General features: G+C 40.6%; 5 protein-coding genes across 5 annotated transcripts; all 5 read left to right on the forward strand.

The window, feature by feature from the left end:
* The first annotated feature begins 367 nt into the window (after positions 1 to 367).
* LOC145457221 (inhibitor of growth protein 1-like) lies at positions 368 to 2649 on the forward strand. Its single transcript, XM_080335405.1, has one exon. It carries the CDS (start codon positions 476 to 478, stop codon positions 1622 to 1624), a length of 1149 nt encoding a protein of 382 aa, XP_080191531.1. The 5' UTR covers positions 368 to 475; the 3' UTR covers positions 1625 to 2649.
* Positions 2650 to 2672: 23 nt separating this feature from the next.
* On the forward strand, positions 2673 to 4870 carry LOC145457226 (ras-related protein Rab-28-like). Its single transcript, XM_080335413.1, has one exon. It carries the CDS (start codon positions 2673 to 2675, stop codon positions 3339 to 3341), a length of 669 nt encoding a protein of 222 aa, XP_080191539.1. The 3' UTR covers positions 3342 to 4870.
* Positions 4871 to 4891: 21 nt separating this feature from the next.
* On the forward strand, positions 4892 to 8619 carry LOC145457217 (vacuolar protein sorting-associated protein 52 homolog). The gene is made up of 2 exons (XM_080335398.1): positions 4892 to 5297; positions 6149 to 8619. Exons 1-2 carry the CDS (start codon positions 4893 to 4895, stop codon positions 7874 to 7876), a joined length of 2133 nt encoding a protein of 710 aa, XP_080191524.1. The 5' UTR covers position 4892; the 3' UTR covers positions 7877 to 8619.
* Positions 8620 to 8629: 10 nt separating this feature from the next.
* On the forward strand, positions 8630 to 9639 carry LOC145457229 (ubiquitin-like protein ATG12). The gene has a single exon (XM_080335416.1). It carries the CDS (start codon positions 8639 to 8641, stop codon positions 8933 to 8935), a length of 297 nt encoding a protein of 98 aa, XP_080191542.1. The 5' UTR covers positions 8630 to 8638; the 3' UTR covers positions 8936 to 9639.
* A 30-nt stretch (positions 9640 to 9669) lies between these two features.
* On the forward strand, positions 9670 to 13254 carry LOC145457225 (nurim-like). Its single transcript, XM_080335412.1, has 5 exons — positions 9670 to 9922; positions 9994 to 10160; positions 11330 to 11503; positions 11564 to 11723; positions 12440 to 13254. Exons 1-5 carry the CDS (start codon positions 9670 to 9672, stop codon positions 12532 to 12534), a joined length of 849 nt encoding a protein of 282 aa, XP_080191538.1. The 3' UTR covers positions 12535 to 13254.
* The last annotated feature ends 1125 nt before the right edge of the window (positions 13255 to 14379 follow it).

Consider the following 14379-nt stretch of genomic DNA (forward strand, 5'->3'; position numbering starts at 1 on the left):
AATTTGACTATGCATGATAACAGGAGGCTCTGGAGCTAGAGCAATTCCACATTTAACCCTGCTTCAAAGCTGTGTTATAGTGTCAAACACACATCACGTAATCCCGTTCCATATGGTGCACTAATATGAAGTATGTAACGAAATATGCGAAAGGGGGTCTGGGGGGGCCGAACCCCCCAGAAGTTGCGATCACATACGTTTAGGGGCCCCCGGTTAGTCTCGCCCAGGGCCCCTCCAATCGTAGGATCACCAATGTCGTAACCCACTCCGTCGTTTAGTAACGAATTCGGACCACTCACTTCCGTATTTAAATTCAAGCGGTTTCGTCATCGTGTGCTCGGTCCGCTGTTTAGTATTACCCATTCCGCGGTTCGCCTTTAGAGTTCGCTATTGCGAAAAGCGTCAGCATAACAGATTCTCGATTTCTCGTAGAGTTTGTTCTTAGCGTCCTGACATAGCGTATGGGATTGGAATTATGAGAGATCCTCAATCTTCTTCCGGCGTCTGCACTCCGAGAAGAAACCTCAATTTCGGAGATGTAGCCCCAGAAATCGTCCAGCTAGCAATAAACTATGCTTCCGACTACTTGGATTACATGGACAATCTACCGTTCGATCTACAAAGAAACGTAACCAGATTACGTGAAGTTGACAAGAAGTGTCGGGAATATGTGAAGGAAATCGAGCAACTTTACGACAGTTTCCTAAAAGAGAATGCCACCAGTAACAAAGCACGCAGATTCAATTTGCTACAAATTCGTCGCCTGTTCGGATTGTGTAAAGAATTGGGCGATGAGAAGATATCGATAGTCCAGAGCATATCGGAGGTGATAGAAAGCCGAAACAAGCAAATGGAATTCGAATGCAAGCGATTCGTGTACGCATACGAGCCTGATGCAAAGTTAGAGAATGAAAAACGTGAAAAAGAGAAGTTAGACGCACGTGGACACAAGAGATCGAGACGACAACGTAATCACAATTCCTCCGAGAACAAAGACAAATTAACAACGCAAAAAGAGCAAGAAAAAGTACCGAAATCCATGTATTACGACGACACAGATGAACCCCCGTCTAAAGTCGTTGTTTCTTCCCCAAGCAACGAGCAGCCATCAATTCCTATTCCAGTACCGGCTCTGACACGAGCTGCTTTGCGAGAGGAAGATAACAAACGTGCCTGTAGCCGTTCCAAAGAGAAAGAAGACATCAAAATTGATAAAAATGCCGACCAATCAAACACGAGCGTCGTCGCTACTAAAACTTCATCGGATACAGTCACGGTTTCATCTGCTTCTAGTTCTGCGTCGACCAGCAAGAGCAAATCTTCAAGCTCAAATCCAACCTCTACAAAGTCGAACGGTAAAAAAAAGAAAAAGCGTAAGCCGAACAAAATGCATTCCGATCGACACCAAAGCAACAGCGATGATATATCGCCACTTTTGGATCTTCCTATCGATCCGGACGAGCCCACTTACTGCCTTTGCCAACAGGTTTCCTTCGGACAGATGATTGGTTGTGATAATCCGAAATGTCCGATAGAATGGTTTCACTTCTCATGTGTGCGTCTCACTCATAAACCGAAAGGTAAATGGTTTTGCCCGGATTGCACGATCAAGAGAAAGAGATAATGCAAAAGACAGCAGATAACTACTCTCAAATTACATCCCGCTTGATTTGTTGATATTGTCAGCAATACAATTGTCAAATCAAAATGAACATGTCAACCAATTTGATCTGAGACTATTCATCGTTCCACAAAATATTTGTGTGGCAATTGCTTCAAGTTTTATGACGTAGCGGTTGTTCAATGGGGTGTGATATCTATTGCTAAGCCGTATTCTTTTATGTTTTGTTATTGACCCCGCTCTCACTTTTTTGCAAAGATGCTTTGCAATAGATGTAATATGCTGACATTGATTGTCTATTGACAGAAAACTTGACAGGGCAGGCCTTTATGTTTGTATGTTTTGTTTATTTTACCACGGTTGAGATGCGAGAGTTTTCTAGTGCCATGCTATGAAATGACGTTACTTTGGTTTCAGTGTGTAAAATTTTGTTATCCAAAATATATATGTCGCATGTTGGAATGATGTTGTGTAGATTATTTTTATGACGCGCATTCACCCAAGTGTATTATTGATGTTCGCTTTCGAATTTCTGAAGTCATGTCTTGAAGATTCGATGTTTGGAGAATATTGTATTCATATCTAATGAATCAGATGGTTTCAGTCCTGCTTCAATCGTGGTTCAGTATTTTGAATTATACGATGATCTCAGCGTGTAGTAATTATAGGCTTACTGTAATTGCAGCAATCTTGGTAATGTTGGAAAGCGCTTTATTCGAGCTATATTAAAATTTCTATGGAGATTTGAATGGGGGCTAGGGTAGCCTATACAAAATACAATGTGAATGTTGTTTGGACTGATTGCAGTATATTTGCCGTTATCGATAAGACACGCTCAACTTCTTACACACAGGAGCGTAATATTGCCGTCTCAAAGTACACTTGAGTTATTGACTAAGCACTTGGAGGTAGATATCAATAATGAATGGTTGACTAACAATAGTATGAATACTTTTGTACGTTGGTTCTTGTGGAGAGGGTTGAATATGTCATTACATTCATTTTTATCTGTTTTGCCTATTTGCAGATATTTACATATTAATACCTCATAATGTCGGACTCTGAGGATGAAACTGAGGATATTATGTTGAAAATTGTTGTAATTGGGGATGGTGCCAGTGGGAAAACGTCTCTCATTACCAGATACACTCAAGATCAGTTTGGGAAGCAGTACGATCAAACGGTCGGGTTGGATTTTTTCTTGAAAAGAATCGATCTGTCGGATAAGAAAAATGTTACTCTGAAAATATGGGACATTGGCGGACAAACCCTCGGTGGTAACATGCTGGACAAATATGTTTACGGTGCTGACGGTGTCTTGCTTGTGTATGACATCACAAACCATCGGAGCTTTGAGAACCTGGAGGATTGGTACGATGCCGTCAGCAAAATGTGCCCTGACAAGAAGCTTCATTTTGCACTTGTTGCGAATAAAAGTGACCTTGAACACATGAGAAAGGTAACAAGAGATAAACATAACACTTTCGCAAAGAAAAATGAGTTTGCGAGCCATTACGTTTCGGCGAAAACAGGCGAATCTGTTCCTTTGTGTTTTAAAGCTTTGGCGGCTGAAATTTTAGGTATTAAATTATCGAGAGTACAAACAGAACAGGCTCATCGCATTGTGACTGCTGAAATAGTTAGTTCGAATTCAGCATCGGTAGGAAAAACTGCCGCTATCCCCACGAAGCAGAAAAGTTCTTTTTGTATGTTACAATGATTTTCGCACTATCGATGCTTGCAAACGATCGCTTACCCTGCGAATGTACAATTTCACATTCGCAGATATCTCGTTGTACAGTAGGGCTCTTCAAAAATGACTTTCTTTGTCTAATCGTACTGGCTACTTGATAAAGTTGTTAGGTTACCTAATTTAAGCTTACACACAAAATTTGGTTCAATTCCAGCCAGTAACCACTTTGCTACAAGAGAAGAAAGTTTCTATTTATTATCTAAAAATCAATAATAAAAAATTTGAAAATTTTCTGTTCACCCCATGAAAAAGTTGGGCTGTCTATAGAAACTATGCTCACCAAATTTGGTTCAATTCCAACCAGTTATTGCCGTCGAAAAATTTGGATTTGAATAAAATAGTATTTACGATGAGCAAAACTATAATAAATAAACAAATAATCGGTCACCGTAAATACTATTTTATTCAATTTTTCGACGGCAATAACGCTTCCACTGGTTGGAATTGAACCAAATTTGGTGAGCATCGTTTCTCTAGACAGCCTAACACTTTCATGGGGTGAACAGAAAATTTTCAAATTTTTTATTATTCATTTTTATATAATAAATAGAAACTTTCTTCTCCTGTAGCAAAGCGGTTGGCTGGAATTGAACCAAATTTTTTGTGTAGGCTTAAATTAGGTAACCTAACAATTTTATCAAGTAGCCAGTACGATTTTAGAAAAAAAATCATTTTTGAAGAGCCCTATTGTACAGTGGCATATGTATATATCAGTAATTCTTTTGCAACTACATATCTTGGAATACAGACTAAAGCCGCATTCCAAATTTTGTTCGAAACCATTCATTCGACCTGTGATTCTTATCAGTATGGATGAGGTCTTCTGACACTTTGAATTATATTTCAGCACATGCAATGCTCTGTCTGTATAGTATTCAGTCCCTTATACCAGCTTTTGATCAGGACTAACATACATCGTGCATACTGTGATTTTCTAACCATGCCGAGCGTTGGTGTATGTAAGTTGGCAATGCGCAGCATCCTTTTGTGGCAATTTTTATATATTTTTCATTTGGATGCCATGATATTGGTTCGCCTCATGAATGATTTGTTCTGCACTCTACAATACTGGAAATACGGACTTTTCATGAAGGTTTGGTATTACAGTGGTGGCAATATTTTCAGCGATACAACGTAACCATTTCTACTATCTCGTTAAGTTTTGGGAGTGCTATAATTGATCGTAGTACATGCAACCTACCTGTATTTCGTAATCATCTTTCTGCATATGTTTGCTGGTTACCAATCAGCCGGTGTACATTTCTTTTGCTTCATCCTTATACCTGCCCTAGCTATGTGTCATTTGCTACATGGTGCATATGATATACAAATTCAGTTTGGCTTCTTTTGTGTATAGTGTCTGTCACATCTATTTTTTTATGTGTGCTTGCGTGTTATATGTGATATTGGAAAGGCGTTATACAGGTGTTGTTGACTTTCTATTTGTCTGTAATTCATATCACTGTTTTTGAACGACTTGCAAATACTATTTTCAGTGCATTCTGTAGGCCCAATAAGATGGCTGATGTTGCTAGTGAAAATCCTGTGACTCGTATCGACACAGCAGAGGATAACCTAGGCTTAGAAGCGTACTATCCAGATTTAGAAGACCTGCAACTCCTGGCCAGTGAAGATTGGTTGGAGAATGTCGGAGAACACATTCAGGAAAACTTGGAGGATGACCTGGTCAAAGAAGCTTTAGAGAAAGGGGTCGATCTTCGAGAATATGCGAAAAGCATTGAAAAAGACTTGAAAAGTGCCGAAGACCAGTCCATTTCTGATCATATAAAGGAGAGTGCAAAAATAGCGGAGTTGCACACACAAGTTGGTACGTGCGAGTCTGTTTTGGAAAGGATGGAGGATATGCTGCATGGCTTCCAGCACGCCCTCAGCAGCATCAGTTCAGAGATACAAAATCTACAGGTATGGACTTTTTTCTAAATGTCGTTTGTGTGGATGACGCCGCATTGACTGCAAGTTGGAGTTTTCTATCATGTTCATTATTGTTTATTGCGTTGTGCATATCCAAAATGCATTCCTCCAAAAAATTACCATTTCAAGTTCCGTGAGTAGTTTTCAAAGATTGTTTTGCTTGATTCTTTTCAAACATCGTTTTTCCTGATTCTCTGACCAGCCTTGAAAGACACTACTTCTACTTGCAGATTAAAACAATATTCAACATTTTTTTCTACTTTTGTAGCATCGGCGAGTGTCTGCTGTAACCTTCTTTATGTACTGTACAGTGCCTGCTGTACTGACACTATGCTGCAGACTCTGCTATAGTGGTCTTGTAGTCTTGTTTACAAAGGCGGGAAAACTACATGAAGTAACTCTGTAGTCTATAGAATTAACTCATAAATAGGTTCCTTGTGGTACAGAATTTGAATATTGCAACAAACAACACATTCATACTCGCAATTTAGTCACTCCAAGCTTTACAACTGACCCTTGTCGGCAGCGGCCGTCAGAATTTACTCAGTAGATTTATATTCAATTAGAAGTAGAAGTTTAGATTTCCAAGACATGTCAAAACTACTTGTGACAGTAGAGAGTTGAAATATATACTTCATAACGCATAGTATGAGGTTGTGTCTAATATGTTATTACAAACTTATATTTAATAACCCCAATCAAACTAAGATCTGTAAAGAAAAAGAAACTGCACCAAACAAAATTAGGCTCCCGCATGTAGCGCAAAGTTGGCGACTGCAGGCTGACCACCATAAAGAAAGAACCAGTTCACAAATAACGACGTTGTCCGCCTGTTCTCGCAGGAGCAATCGGTCACGATGAATGTGAAGCTCAAAAACAGACAAGCGGTCAAAGGCGAGCTGAGCCAACTGATAGACGAGATGGCCGTGCAGGAAACCACCATCGCCGTCATACTCGAAAACCCGGTCACAGACCGAGAGTTCATCGAACAGCTCCACGAGCTCAACCACAAGATCAAGTTCATCCGGCAGCACTCGTTCAACGACACGCTCGCTTGTCGCGACGTCGGGGACGTGGTGCAGAAGCTGAAAGTGAAGGCTTCGTCTAAAATCCGCGAGTATCTCCTGCAGAAAGTCTACTCTTTTCGGAAGCCGATGAGCAATTACGAAGTGCCGCAAGGCGCGATGCTAAAAAGCCGCTTCTTCTACGAGTTTCTGCTTTCGAACGAGAGACGCGTGGCCAAAGAGGTGCAAGACGAATACGTCGACACAGTGAGCAAGGTTTATTTCTCTTATTTCAAGACGTATGTTTCGAGGCTTTTGAAAGTGCAATACGAGGAAGCACCGGATAAAGATGATTTGATCGCGGCCGAAGACACGGCGAAACGCGGGTTTTTCTCGACGAAAACAACAATTAAAAATCGTGCCTCCACGTTTACGTTGGGATCGCGAGCCAGCGTGCTCACCACCGATCTAGAAGCTCCTGTGATCGTTCCTCATGCTGCGCAGGATAACAACAAGCGGTTTTCGTTTGAGAATCTTTTTCGTAGCGAACATTTCGCTTTCATGGACAATTCTTGTAGGGAATTTTTGTTTTTGTGTGATTTCTTTCTCGTTACCAAATCAGCGGCACAGGAATTATTCAACAGCGTCTTAGGGAAAACGATTTCTATGTTTATAAAGCACGTTTCTTCGTATGTGTCTGATTGTTACGACGCAATCGCTTTGTTGTTGTGTATTCACATCGTCGGCAAATACCGTCTCATGATGCAAAGCAGAGAGGTGCACGCTTTAAATCAGTACTGGGACACTGTCCTGGAGATTTTGTGGCCCAGATTCGAACAGATAGTGCATTTGCATTCGCAAAGCATTAAAAATTGCGATGTCTATGCACTGGCCAGTATTGACGTCCGGCCGCATTATATCACACGACGCTATGCTGAATTCAGCGGTGCGCTCGTGGCTATCAACGAGACGTCGCCTAGTCGTATCGTGGATAAAGTACTTGCGGAAATGCAGGAGGAGGTGCAGAATTTCATTTTGAGGATGGCGTCTTGTTTTAATATACGTAAAGACCAATTGATATTTCTTATCAACAACTACGACATGATGTTGTCCGTCATCATGGAAAGAACAAAAGACGAATCGAAAGAGTCGGACAGTTTTCAGCATCTCCTCAACTCGAGCATACAGGAGTACATCGAGGAAGTCCTCTCGTGTCATTTTCTCGCTCTCATGACTTTTGTGAAGCAAGTCGAGCCCTTCGCCGATTCAGGACACGCGGAAGGCCTGAAAAAGTCGGAAAACCGCGTGATGCCGTTGGTGAAGTCTTTTGCGAAAAATTGGAAAAACTCTCTCGAAGGCATCAACCAGGAGATCATGAACGCTTTCACCAATTTTAAAAACGGCACCGCGATCCTACAAGGCGCTCTCACTCAGCTGATACAGTACTATCACAGATTCCAGAAAATACTGAGTCATCCGAGCTACAAAGCCCTTCCCGTGCGATCCGAAATGGTGAACATTCACAACGTGATGGTCGAGGTCAAAAAATACAAGTTTAATTTTTGAAATGTTCCCCATGCTTTGGCATAGGTGTGATACTGTGAGCCTGCAAAATTTCGCTCAAGCCATGTAGGTGGCCATAGCAACGAGTAGATTTGTGTGGTTTTAGAAGTTATTATAATGAAATTGACACGTCTCTGACTGCCGTCTTTGTATGCTGTGTCGTTCAAAACATTTTTCTTGGAGTGACACCCATTGTTTACTTGAATTCTGTCACTTCCAATTTTCAAATTGAAGTGAGTTGGCTAGCTTGTTATTCGAGTTGTCATGAAATCGCGGGATACCAGCTGTTTCACAGCCTTCTAATATCCTAGTGGTATTTGAAGTGTTTGCATCGTATTTTCTGTGCATCTGACCATTTAACTTGACCCCCTGGAATTTAACGCTGATCATGCCTATTTTGTGTCACATCTTCAAACCCGAAATCGCATCAGTAAAGTTACAGTGCTAGTGACAAATCTTGAGTGGAACGATAATATACAGACCTTGGTCGTCATGGTCAATTTCAATCTGCTGAAATATTTGTTGTGCATTTGCGAGGTGCTCATGATATCATTATCGTTCAATTCCTTGTATTGAATGTTTTTGACTAATTCACATGATGAATGTGTCCGTCGATATGTGGTGACCAATCTATAAAGATATAACTTATTACCAGAGGTGGTCAGTCCGGCTGCTGTTGACCACTCCTGCTTACTACTGCTGTGCAATGTAATCAATAACAAATTCTATGTAATGTTATCGCAGAATACGAATAAATAGTTTGGCATGAGTGCGGCGCCGGAGAAGAATGCGAAGAATAAAATCCATTTACTTCTGAAAGCCACAGGGAACGCTCCGATCTTAAAGGCAAAGAAATGGGACGTGGACCGCGACAGGAAGATCGAATGGATCAGCGAGTTTCTGCGCAAGGTCATCAAATGCGACCCGTCCGAGTCTATCTTTCTGTACATCAACCAAGCCTTTGCGCCGTCTCCGGACCGAGACGTCGGCAGCCTGTATGATTCTTTTGGTTCGGATGGGAAGCTTGTGATTCACTATGCAATGACTGAAGCGTGGGGATAGTGACTCGTGCGGAATTGAATTTTCATGTGCAATATTCGTAAACACATTTTCTGAGAACTCATTACTGTCTGTAATGACTTGGGTTTCCCCAGACGTGGTCAGTAACGAAGTACTTATACTTTTAGACTACTCAAGTAGATTTTGCCTGCTTGCACTATGACTATGAGAAGACTTGAACATGTCCCACCATGTTTTCAAAATATGATCCCCAGCCATTTCCATACCGCAGCAAAAAGTTGCTTTCGGACTTAAAATACACCAGTGGTGGTCAGTAACTATCGTTCAGGAGCTACGATCGTGGTACAGAGATTTCGGGATGCGACTTTGTTTCAATGCGTTCTATACTGTGTTCGTTATGGTCTTATGGAAATGACGTTTTTCGTTTTGGAATGGGTGTATGGAATAACAGATCATCCTAAGCGTCTTTCCTTTGAATGACTTCGGTGAATACTTTAAAATCATCATTTTCAACTTCTAGATGTTCTTAACTTGTGAAAATGCACCCGAGTAACACTGGTGACTTTTTTGCTCTGTTTTGTCAGCTCAGTAATGACGTCTGTAATTTGATATCCTGACTCTCAGTACTAAGTGCTAAGGACGATTTTTATCATTTTATAATGTGTTTTGCTATTTGTTTATTGGGTTCAGTATGTCAAGTTATATGTAATAAGTAATAACCACTATCTCTTTCTTCACTCTTGAGATATTCAAGGATACTGTGCGTATCTGTGAACATGAGCTATATTGAAACTGGGTATTATTCTGATGACGACGAATTGAACAAGGATAACGAAAGCCATAACCATGTTGGTCCGCAAAAAAGGGACCTTATTGGTGGCAGTCAAGGGAAAAGCATTGTTAGCAATGCCTTAGCCTTGGGCTTGGCATTGTTCTCTGTATTGTATTGTCTGTTTGCGACAACACAACTGGTTTGGTTTCTGTCAGGCAATGTCAATGGACTACTGAAGCAACAACATTCATGGCCAGGTAACTTGCGTTCATTTATGATTGTGATACTTTGATAAAGATTCTTAGGTATGGTGTACTCGAATTTTCAGATGTAACTTCAAGTGAAGCAGTATTTCAAGACTTGTGCCTCCTACTGCTCTTCGTATCTCAACACAGGTTTATGAGCAAGGGTAATTTCAAAATGTTCTTAACTGCTCTCCTGCCGAGGCAATGTGAACGTTCATTTTATCTTTCGTGCACCGGACTTGCGATCCAGGTATGCATATTCGTATATATTTTTGTGTATGCTCTCCACAATAATATCAGATGTAACAGTTGCCAGAGTACTAAGTAACTAGCGTGGTTTGCAGTTGGCACAGAAATTTTTTGTTACCGTAAGATTGTGAACTAGTTGCTGGCAGGGCTGGGCAAAATTGATTACCCGTGTGATTCGATTCGAGTCTTGATTACCACCGATAGTGGCATCATTATAATAGTACTTACTTGGAAAGTTTGAATAGGGTTCCCGTTATACTTTTTGCTGTTTGGGAAAAATGTTTGTCAAGTATGAAAGTAACTAGTTTGCGACTTGAAAACATCTCAGAGTAGACAGAACCTAGTTGACTACTCCGAAAAATAGAAGTACTCTGTTACCAAACCACTGGTAAAGTGTGTTAGGGTTAGTATTTATATCATACAACATCCAAATTTTCTTGTTGGGTGGACTAAAAAATGAAGAATTGATATCCCTGTTGAGAGATGACTGTATTGGAGGCGGCAAGATCTCTGTCGTCTCCTGGCCTTTACCAGAAGCAATTACCTGGTGAGACCAATCTACAAATATCTAACCATCCTTTCTGAATCATGTCATTCTGGTGAATCTGATCCCGACTTCCATTTGACCGTAAAATGTCCAAACCCTACATGCAGTGTCAAGCATTCACTCAACTGATCTGTTGCGGCCAGCAATCCCTGTGTCTAACAATATACTGTATACTTGCGGTATTATATGCTGTGTGGCAGCTATCTGATTATTCCTAGCGACTCATTTTAGAGGAAACTTGTCTTGGGCACCAGAAATATTCAAAAACTCCCTAAATCCATGACTTATTGATAGTTTGACCCGTTTCATTGACTCTGCTGTGTGTATAACTTGGGGTTGCCATACTTTGTCCTCCTTTTTCAGGTTTTTGAAAATCTCCCCCTTGTGGGCAATTCTTCCTCCTTTTTTTAGTCAACACCACTAATTTTCAGGAAAAAGTGTGTAAATCTAGAGTCGAACGAAAGTGATGACCTTTTTTTAGTCTACCCACCAAATTTTACAGGAAAAATAGCGAAATCGACTGTTTTCGGTTTTTATCAACAAACTTTTCTGTTTTGGTAAAAGTGTCTTCCTTTCCCTATTCCAATAATGGTAACCCTCGTAGAACTGATTTTATCTTTCAGTGTGTGACATCATTTTGGATAAATGTCACCGGCGAGACTACCATTGTGGTTTGGGACATCAGTGGTTCCAGTCGGTTTTGCTTGCTGTCACAATGGCTCCATCTTCTTTCTTGGATGTACACATTCATCATCCTATTTAATTTGGATTTTGCGGAGTTCATTGGATTGAAACAAGTAACATCCTACGATTGATAGTTGCTGATTGATACAAATCAGCTGTCGGCTTTTTGGCAGGTTTACTACCATACTCACGGATATGGATGTCCGATGTCGGCCAAGACGCAAGCTGCGAAAAGAATGTTCAAGCACTTTCGGCATCCTACCTACATCGGTCTTGCCATTGTCCTGTGGGTGGTGCCTTGTATGACGGTGGATAGACTCCTGCTAAGTTCAGGTACTGTCTGACAGTATTATCATTACTATTTCCTCTGAACAGATTAGGTCGGCTGATTAAACAGAGCTCTGATGTCTCAAATTTTACTATCGCCTACCACCAGTGGGTGTAAAAGGGGCACTGCGCTCTGAAAATTGAAGCGCAGAGCGAAAAAAATTTTTTGGCCGCAGCCAGTTTCTTCAGTATGCCACCGTAATGGAGCTGCAGTTAAATGAATTTTGTATAAGTCCAACTGACGCGGCTGCGCGTAATTCTCTCTTTACCCGTTGTGACATTTCCGGCGCGATTTCTCGACGCGACCTCCATATTGTAGCTCAGTTTCGTCGTTGTATATGGTTAGCATATGCTGCTGTACAAGGATAATTCGAGAATTATCAACGAAAAACTCAAATAACTCCGCTTCTACTACTTGGAATTGAGTAAAATTGGTTTTGCATCGTCTTTGAAGACAGCTTAACAATTTCATGAAGTTGACAGAAAAATTTGAATTTTTTTTTTATTTTCCCCAATAAATTGAAAATTTTGATTGGATCTGCGGAGCCTTATACTTATTAGAATTGAACCAAATTTAGTGTGCAGCGTTTTTTAGGGTAGCCTGACAATTTGTGAATGGCTGGAATCCAGAAAAAAAGTTAGTTTTGAGCAGCCCTGCTGTACATTTCTGGATGTCTTGATATATCAGTTCATCAATTAACAATATATTATTATGTTTTCAGTGTTCACAATGTACTTGTTATCAACCGATTTTGACCAAGAAGATGCACAATACGTACAAGAAATGTATGAAAAAAAGCTCCGGGCTCTGTCATAATGATATCACAATCAATCTTGTTCTGTAATGCTTCACTGAGATTCATGTTCATATATGTTGCCTTTTGTACTATCATCAAATGATACATTTCTGCCTTCGGAATTTTTACTTGGCCTAGTCTTAAGGGTAACGACACACTTCCATCTTTTCTTCCTCATTTGTAGAATTGTTATTTTCGTAATCTATTGTGCTCGTTATTTGCATGACCGATCAATGACATTGCTCTCAATCATCCTTCCAGTGCTTTGCTATCACCACTATTTCCATTTTTACAATTTCCTTTTTTGATCTACTGTACTTGATTTTCGGTATGATGTAATGGGATATGCCGAGGAGGTCAACGATTCGTGTATTGTACATGAATACTGTACTGGTTCAAAGCTTTGTGAATATAAGTGTCTAGTACTGTAATTTCTAATTTGCAATGCGATGTAACAGTAGCAACCATCATTGCTTTAGCGTTATGCTTCAACACTATGTCTCATTGCTCAGCACTGCAACTGTACCGCTTGTATTTTCGTATTGGTTTAGCGTAGTGATGTGGAATCACATACGTGTATGTATGTCTGTCTGTCTGTCTGTCTGTCTGTGTGTTTGTGTAGAAGCGTATGCTGCTTGTGCAGTGCATGACTATTAATTCAATCACGAGTTTGGTAAATAGATGGTTTTGTAATGAAATTCTGGTAAACTATCGGTTGCCTCAGGCAGCCAAATCTGTAACCTTGACCGTTTTTGTATTTGGAAGGCAGATGTATATAACTCAGTGGTCCCGTGACCAACTGACCACTTATGATGTCTCCGATTGTCAGGTCAACAGTTCAACAGTATCGCCTACGATGTAATTGCGCAGTGGCAGAGATTAATGCTCACTCCTCAGCAATCAAGGGTATTTTTAGTTCGAACCCCAGCATGGTCAGGAGAGATCAGTTAGTGAGCGTAGTAGCCAGAAGGGGCACCATATCATAGTAGAATTCATGTAATATCAATCGGAAGTCTAGTAGAAAGAGAATCGTATGTAACGCAATTGGCAAATAACAGCGGTCCCAGAGGTTTGAAGGTGTGTGCCCTATCAGTGGCCAGACAGCGAGTAGAGAACGTATGGGCCCTGCTATGCTTTGCTACTCCTAGCTTTCAAATGGTGTTTTGAAATGATGAAATCAACTGAAACGATAAAATGATGAAGTGAAGCCGACTGTTCGTTATCAAAGCCCCGGGTCGTTCTTTACTCTATCTTTAATGGCAGGAGGTATACGAAAATTCTTGATGACACAGATTTATAATTGACAACTCAATATATATCAAAAGAGCAGTCGTAGTGAGATTACGACTATTAGCTGGCTAGATAATGTTAGTTAAATTATAGTTAAATTATAGAAGTTCGTAGCCACTTTCCAGTTCTCCTGGAAAATGCCATTGAAGTAATCGCTCTAGCGATAATATATAGAACTAAACAAGGGGGCGGAGAAGAGCTATGATCCGCAGAGTGCAACAAGTGCAAGATAACGAGTTCACGGTAATGGTAGCATTTCTTTCAACTATATCGCACATGCGTGTTTAACTATCCGGCGTTATGAATGAGTTTTGCAACTTTCACTCAATAATTTCTAATCGAGGCTGTTCTTTGTATCCATCGGTATTGACGCGTGCGACTTTTGACCAAACATCAAACTCGTGGGTAATCATTATTTATCGGGATGGGTTGTAATTGTAATCAAGGCAACTTTCTCACAATTGATTGCGCGGGATGGTGAATTTTCGTCCGCGGCTGAGAACTGCTCAACGATTGGAGGGGTTGCTTTCAATGCAATGTAATCTAATCAAACCAGCGGCCCCTTCAATCATAAC

The sequence above is a fragment of the Botryllus schlosseri genome, chromosome 15 (genome assembly GCF_051294905.1).
Source record: "Botryllus schlosseri isolate E-star chromosome 15, Bs_hap1, whole genome shotgun sequence".
NCBI classification, from domain to species: domain Eukaryota; kingdom Metazoa; phylum Chordata; class Ascidiacea; order Stolidobranchia; family Styelidae; genus Botryllus; species Botryllus schlosseri.